This window comes from Malaclemys terrapin, chromosome 1 (assembly GCF_027887155.1).
Source record: "Malaclemys terrapin pileata isolate rMalTer1 chromosome 1, rMalTer1.hap1, whole genome shotgun sequence".
NCBI classification, from domain to species: Eukaryota; Metazoa; Chordata; order Testudines; family Emydidae; genus Malaclemys; species Malaclemys terrapin.
Genome location: NC_071505.1, coordinates 54,616,219 through 54,624,423, shown reverse-complemented (window position 1 = coordinate 54,624,423; position 8,205 = coordinate 54,616,219). Strand labels below are relative to the sequence as shown.

The following is an 8,205-nucleotide window of genomic DNA, read 5'->3' as shown; positions in this document are numbered from 1 at the left end:
GCGCCGTCGACGGGAAGCCGCAGAGGTCGATTTTGCCGCCGTCCTCACAGTGGGGTAAGTCGGCTGTGATACGTCGAATTCAGCTACGCTATTCACGAAGCTGAATTTGCGTATCTTAAATCGACTCCCCCCTGTAGTGTAGATGTAGCCTTAGTACATTAGGTGGCAGATCCCAAGGGGGTTTCTGTGATCCAACCTGTCACACTGATCACCATAGGTCAGTGAGCCACAACCATCATGGCTCACGCACACACACACATACGCACACCAAATGTCTTGCAAGTTTTATATTTGGTGTTTTTTCCTTAAATCCCAGTTCCCGGAGTCATGTGATTATGTGGGAATCCAAGCTTTCATTTAAAAAAACCCTGAGTTTATAACTGTTATTGTTGCAGAGGAAAGCTTGTGACCTGAGTGCACCCTAAAGGATCAAAAACCAAAAGGCACAGAAAAAGAACTAAAAATGTATTATTTTCAAAAATTTCAAGCCAATATCATTATTTTGGGTGGCCTGTTTGATTTTTGAATGCTTGAGATTGGCAATTTTGTATCAAATGGGTGCATCAAAGCCTTTGCTGTTCTGAGCATGAAAGATATCCTGAGCAGACTGAGGAAACCAGATGACATTACCTTTATTGGATTGTGCTGAAACTTGAACACACTTCAAATGTGCACCTGCCTGGTATTACCCACTTCATAGTCTGCCACTTCTCACCTTTTCTTCTGTCCTCTCTTCCTCTTTTTTGCCTTCTGTCAAATACAAGTCTGTCTGAGCAAGCCACCTTTTCTAACACTTTACCTGACCGTGAAAAGCAAGCTGAAAGTAATCCCTTAGTCCAACATTAATAAAAGATTGTCAGGTTTCAGGGAGAATATTCACTAGGAAAAAGGATGTCTTCTTAACCCAAGTTAGCTAATACCCAGTAAAATTTAGTGAAGCCAAGGCAGTTCGTAGTTTTAACACGTGTTAGCAGGTTGAGTTAAAGAATAGAGGCCAGGGGCACCTAAGGTTTACCTAGATGACCTGTTTCAGAGTAGCAGACGTGTTAGTCTGTATCCGCAAAAAGTGACAGACCTGCGGGTGGCTATATTACAACAGAAAAACTTCAAAAACAGACTCCAACAATGAGCTAGAATTGATATGCAAACTAGACACGATCAACTCCGGTTTGAATAAGGACTGGGAAAGGCTGAGCCATTACAAACATTGAATCTATCTCCCCTTGTAAGTATTCTCACACTTCTTATCAAACTGTCTGTACTGGGCTAGCTTGATTATCACTTCAAAAGTTTTTTTTTCTCTTAATTAATTGGCCTCTCAGAGTTGGTAAGACAACTCCCACCTGTTTATGCTCTCTGTATGTGTGTATATATATCTCCTCATTATATGTTCCATTCTATATGCATCCGAAGAAGTGGGCTGTAGTCCACGAAAGCTTATGCTCTAATAAATTTGTTAGTCTCTAAGGTGCCACAAGTACTCCTGTTCTTCTTTTTGCTAGATGACCTACTAACTCCCGTAAAAACTAAAAATCTACTTTGTCTTCACTAGGATTTTACTATGCATTGAGTTAAGTCCACACTCCCCCCCCAATGAAGGCTGAATGGCTGTTCAGGTTTGTGTGCTGCGTCTGTAATTTCCTAGCAGCTACTTTGCAAGACAAAAGTTGTGATCTTTTTGCCTTAAAGGAAACAGGATCAGCCTTTCACTACAACAGCAGCAATGAAAGCAACCACCCAAGGAAACTTCTGTCCCCTCACCCCCCCCCCCCCCGCCAATGACAGATCATCTCTGCTAGCCTCACCTACAAGTCAGGGAGAGGGGAGGAGCGATTTTTTTTTTGTTTTACTTTGTATGTTGTAAGCGCGGCCACTGTTTTCCGACTCTGCTAGACTGGAAACCAGCCACTATTTAATGCTGCAGCAATTAACAAGGCTTTTGAACGCACCACGTTGGGTGCTGAGACACACCCCCTGAGCGCCGTGCAAACGGCCCCCGTGTCTTACTGCCCCTGCCACGGCTCCCTTTCTTCCAATGCCCCCTTGTACCGCAGCTCCTCCTCCTGCCGACCCGCCATCACCTCGCCCTGCCTGGCGCCACCATGGGCCGCCCTCGCTTTCCCCCATTTGCCCCCTCCCTCGGCACCTGGCTCCTCCCAGCCCCGCCCCCTCCCACACGGAGGACGCTGCTACCTCAGCGCTGCAGTGACCCCAACGCGGGGCTCGCGCTGCCGCCGTGTCCGTTGGGGCTCGCGCTGCCGGTCGGGCCCCGGCCGCCGGGGAGGATGCGGCGCTACGTGCGCGTGGCGCTGCTGTGCCTGGGCTGTGGCTTGTGCTCGCTGCTCTACGGCTCCAGCCAGCTGGCCCTGGAGCAGGAGCCTGCCTGGGGGAAGCCGCAGGCCCGAGACCCCGCCGCTCCCGTCCGGAGACAGCGCGCCGGCGGCGGGAGGGTGGCGGCGGCGGCGGGAAGCGCAGGCCGCGGGGAGCCGGAGCTGCCAGACAGGTACGGATTGGCCCCTTCCTCTCCGCGGGGAGGGGCCGGGCTCAAGGGCTGGTGCTGCCGGGGCTCGTGTGGAAGAGCCCCCGGGTGTGCGGGGCTCCGTGCGGACGGGCTCGCGCCGTCCCCTCTTCCCTTACGCCGTAGCGATGTTAAAGGACCCGCGCTGGGACCGCTCCAGGGTCTCTCCAAAGCTGTGCGGCTCCAGCCCCGGCCTGAGCGGCGCTCTCCTGCCTGGCGGGGGCCGCTGGGAGCCCGAGCGCGGGGTTTAGGGGACGCCGCCAGCTGCGATCGAGCCGCTTTTCAACAGGACAGTTTTGAATGCACTTTTCCGGCCCTGTCCCCCGCCAGCCGGGAGATGCACCAATCCCGCCGTGCCGCGGCTTGGCTTGTCTCCTCGTGGCAGGGCGGAAAAGCCCCCCAGAGTGAGGGGAACGATTAGCCAAGGTCTTTGCCCCGCACGGGACTGGGACCCAGCTGGACACCCAGGAGACACGGCGATGGTGTCTCTGTACAAACTGCTGTCACATCCCCAAGGGGAGGGGGGGAGTAGCTTCTCTCCCATCACAGTTATAGCAGCAGTTCTCAAACTGGGGGTGGGACCCCAGGGCTGGTGTTAGACTTGCTGGGGCCTGGGGCTGAAGCCCAATCCCCACTGCCGGAGGCCTGGATGACAGGGCTCAGGTTACAGGCCCCCCCACCCGTGGTGCTGAAGGCCTTGGGCTTCAGCTTCCCCACCCGGGATGGTGGGGCTCACACTTTGGCTTGTGTCCCCTCAACCTGCGGTGGCAGGGCTCAGGCTTTGGTCCCTTCTCTTGGGGCCGTATAGTAATTTTTATTGTCCGAAGGGGTTTGTGGCGTAATAAAGTTTGAGAACCGCCAAGTTATAGTAATTTTATAGGGTGTAGGATGGAAGAGGTAAGGTTAGTTTAGCTTGGATAGGAAAATATGTGTGCTTCGTAGCTTGTGTAGGTGGTTAAGCAAATTTATAAGGCCTTGAAAAATAGGCTCATGAGGTAAGAGGAAGGTGGCATCTAGTAAGACAAGTTTTCAGAGGATGCTAAGCTTGTTATATGACTAATAAAACAAAAAGGAGGCTTCTGGGTAAAGGGTCTATAAATTATAGAAGACTGTTTATAAACTGATTCTAACAGACAAAGAGAAGTGTTTTTTAAATGTGGTAAATGTTTAATGTCGTCTCACAGACCTCTGTTATCTTAAAATATGGGCCTTTGTGGGAAGATAAAATGCTAGGTGCAGCTAGTTTTAAGATCCATACATTTAAGAGAGAGTCCCAGCTACCATATGTTATTTTAGCCAAGGCGAAGAAAGGGGTCATACCCAAACAGGCCAAAACCTGTTTTTTTTTTTTGTTTTGTTTTGTTTTAAGCTAAGCTAATAATGGTCAATATGGCATCAGTTGTTTTAGCACTTTATAAAGGAGCAAGGCTTGATAGGGGTATTTAGCCGATCCTATCCGATGTTGGAGCAAGCCAGGATAAGAGGGTTATCCCCGGGACTGATCCTTTCGTGAGTATTCTGATCAAATGCTTATGCATGTTTGTTACTGTATGAATGTAGTAATTGCTTATTATTTAGACATTTAGAGCAATTGTATAAATACTATTTGTCCTTTTTATTTAATAAAGGAATTCATGGTTAAATTACTGTCTGGTGGTACCCATATTAATAAAATTAATAATAATTTCAACATTTTGGTGACCACAAAAGAATACCACTGACATTAATTTCAGTTGCTCTAAACGCTGCCCCGCTTCTCCCCCAACAGAGTAGTGACCTATCTTCTGGGGCCACTATAGAGTTCTCTCCTAGACCAATTTAGTAACATTAAGGGAAATAAGGATGTACTTGTACCTCTGTAGAAGGATTCTTGGCAAAGCACAGTGCAGGTGCATTGAATGCCGTAAGTAAATTCTTGGCACAGAGGTGAAGGTCTGTTGAATGACATTGATGTTTTAAATGAATTTATGATTGAAATGGTTTATGTGGTATACATCCATGGTGTGATGAATCATTGTCACAGACTTAAAGTCAGTTGAAAAGTGGGGAAGAAGTGCAGTGATGACCTGAGTGATGTCTGGCACTGGCTGTTTGCTGGCATGGTAAGCTTCCCAGGAAATAGCTTGATCTCCACTGAAGGTATCCAGGCTTGTGGGTGGCTTGAATAAGTAAGGCAAGAAGCATTCTTCTCTTGCAGGATTTGGGTAATCAGTTGGCAGTCAGTCTTGATTTCAGCATTTGCAGCAAGGATGGGAGCAATGGTTTTCTTCAAGGTCAGTTGAGGCACAATAGTGTAAGACTCAGAAAATGATATAGTCTTCTTCACTGGTGCTGCAGTCTGTCTGGGGTGGGAATTCCATGGACAACTCCCTCCACTTGAGTACTGCAATGCTGAAAAAGTAATATCCCAATTCCTTGGAAGGAGTCTGTTGCTGTGTGGAGCTGGAATTATGGACTATGTTGTCTATGCCACAGTAACGAACAGGCCACCACAATGCTTTAAAGGACAGACTACATTCTCCTCTTCAGTGTTGGCATGCACTGTTTGCCATGCTGGTAGAAATGGCTAGCACTTTGTCACAGGACATGGACAATCAAAGTTTTTAAAAAGGTATCTACTAGCTTGTTTTTTCATGTCTCTGCATGAAGCGTCAAATGAATGTAGATTGTAAAGTGGTGGTCCCCACATTTTTGAGGGTCATCCCCCCCATCTCCCTGGGGCCAGGAGTGGGGCCACGGCTTCAGCGGGAGGGGGCGATGCGGACAAGGGTAAGGCCCCTGGCTGCAGCCCCAGACCCACCACCAGCTGCGGCCTGGGCCTGGGGCCAGGTGCCAGGTGCCGCTCCACCTCCAGCCTTGGCCCCAGGCTTGGAATGGAGCAGCGGCTGAGGGTTGGCATGGGATCAGGAGCAGAGCTGTGTCGAGGCTGGTGACAGGGCCAGGCACGGGGCTGGGATTCGGGGACGGGGCTGGGGGCAGGACTGGAGCAGAGTTGGTTGGTACTCCCTCCCCGCCCCTGTGGGGGCTAGCCTGGGCCCCACCATGGCCCCCGGATGTTCCTTCATACCCCCTTAGGGGGTGCGCCCCATACTTTGGGGGTCTCTGTTGTAAAGGCATTTCTTGAGCTTAGCTGTGGTACAAACTTTTTGTTCCTTCGCAGCGATGGATGTTGCTATTGTACTGTAACTATTGTGCCAAAGTAAGGATAGCTGGATGAATGGAAACTTGTTCTGACTGAGTTCTAATGTTTTTGGACCATCCAATACCTTGGACATCAGCGCCAGCAGTGACTTGGGCATAGATTTTGCTTAGTATCCTGTGTCAGATGATCCAGTAAACTGTTTTCATTTCAATCATGTCTCTTTGAATAATTTTAGCTGTTTGGGACAGGTGAAGTGCTTCTTTGTCACAGTCTTTCTCATATGCTTTTTGGAGGGCATGTCCAATATCCTGTTTGAAGGCCTTCTTTGCATGCTTGAAAATCTGGAATGTGTGAAAGAATATGGGATTTTAGTTCAGTGCTGTGAATGTGCCCAGCCAGTATCATCCCCAGCTGTTCTAATCTAGCTATGTAGAGCCTTATGAGATCTGCTAGTTTAAATACTGAAGCCATTCCTTTATTCAGTCTTGTCTCTTCAGTGTATCTGGTCAGGTAGTTCACCAGAGGGAATCCCATGCAACATCATCTGTTTTTTCTCTGTCAGTGTTCTTCTTCGTGACTTTGTTTGTAGAGAGATACCAAACACCTTGCATGATACTTTGCCTCTTGGGCTACTATGTCCCCTGCACTTAGTTTCGCAAGCAAGTGCTGGTCTTTCAGCTGAAATGCACACTGGCAGACTTGACTCTTAATGCCAAGGGTAGAAACTTCATGGAGGTCTTCTGATGGTATCCACAAAAACAACGTTAAAGACTAGCAGATTTATTTGGGCATAAGGTTTCATGGGTAAAAAACCATATGCCCAAATAAATCCGTTAGTCTTTAAGGTGCCACCAGACTCCTCATTGTTTTTGTGGATACAGACTAACACGGCTACCCCTCTGATACTTCTGATGGTATGTTCATTTCACAAATAAAACAGGCTTCTTTTTCTGGAGGGCCTTTGTGTTGGGCACTTAAATGTGTGTATTTGCTCTGCTATTTGTCAGCTTTCAGACCTTTTTTTTTCTCTTCAGCCTTTTTAGGTTTGGTCCTGTTAAACTTGATGTAGCAGGATTTGTGCCAACATCCATTGTTCTTGTTTAGTCTTTTCAATACCATAACTATAATCTAATTGGCATATGTCCATAGATATAGAAAGTGCATTCAGCTTATGAAAATGTCTGAGATTTTGATAGCCAAATCCAACATGCTCTTTTTGATTCTACTGGATTAATCAACTCTGGACCTGTGACTTCTTGACAGAGTACACTCTTGCTACAGTCAGTAGAGGAATGGGGTTTCTCTATTGATGATACTGGCTCTTGAACAAGCTCGTATCTTTTTGACCTGTTTGAAGCATTTACTCATCTCTTTTCTAAGATGAACTGTCCCAGTCTCTTTAATCTCTCCTCATATAGAAGCTGTTCTATACCTGTAATAATTTTTGTGGCCTTTCTCTTTACTTTTTCCAGTTCTAATATCTTTTTTGAGATGAGGTGACCAGACCTGCGTGCAGTATTCAAGGTGTTGGTGTACCATGGATTTAGATAGTGACACGATATTTTCTGTCTTTTTAACTAGCCCTTTCCCAATATTCTGTTAGCTTTTTTGGCTGCTGCTGCACATTGAACAGATATTTTCAGAGAACTATCCATGATGACTCCAAGATTGCACATATAGTTGGGATTATGTTTTTCAATGTGCAGCCTCAAAGAGGCTGATAAAGGAGGTGCTGTTGTCATCATGAACAGGTCTGACTACCAGAAGGAGGCTGCCAGACAACTCTCCAGTACCAAATTCTACAGGCCACTTTACTCAGATCTCACTGAGGAATACACTAAGAAACTGCACCATCTATTCAGGACACTCCCTACACTAACACAGGAACAATTCAACATACCCTTAGAGCCCCGACCGGGGTTATTCTATCTACTACCCAAGATCCACAAACCTGGAAATCCTGGATGCCCCATCATCTCGGGCATTGGCACTCTCACTGAAGGACTGTCTGGATATGTGGACTCCCTACTCAGACCCTACACCACCAGCACACCCAGCTATTTCCGTGACACCACTGATTTCCTGAGAAAACTACAATGCATTGGTGACCACCATCCTAGCCACCATGGATGTAGAGGCTCTCTACACAAACATCCCACACACAGATGGAATACGAGCTGTCAGGAACAGTATCCTTGATGATGACACAGCACAACTTGTTGCTGAGCTCTGTGACTTTATCCTCACGCACAATTATTTCAAATTTGGTGACAATATATACCTCCAGACCAGTGGCACCGCTATGGGCACCCTCATGGCCCCACAACATGTCAACATTTTTATGGCTGACCTGGAACAACACTTCCTCAGCTCTCGTCCACTCACGCCCCTTCTCTGCCTGCTCTACATGGATGACATCTTCATCATCTGGACCCATGGGAGGGAGACCCTGGAAGAATTCCACCATGATTTCAACAGCTTCCATCCCACCATCAACCTCAGCCTGGACCAATCTACATGAGAGGTCCACTTCCTAGACACCACA

At 47.6% G+C, this 8,205-nt stretch overlaps 1 protein-coding gene across 3 annotated transcripts in view; it reads left to right on the top strand.

Annotated features, from left to right (window-relative positions):
* Window positions 1-2,195: 2,195 nt before the first annotated feature.
* The window catches only part of GXYLT1 (glucoside xylosyltransferase 1), a 69,349-nt gene continuing 63,339 nt past the window's right edge, over window positions 2,196-8,205 (top strand). For all 3 annotated transcript variants that reach the window (XM_054024483.1, XM_054024477.1, XM_054024493.1), the window contains exon 1: window positions 2,196-2,503. In XM_054024483.1, coding sequence (XP_053880458.1) covers window positions 2,286-2,503 — 218 coding nt within the window. In that variant the 5' untranslated portion in view covers window positions 2,196-2,285. The remainder of the gene's footprint in view (window positions 2,504-8,205) is intronic.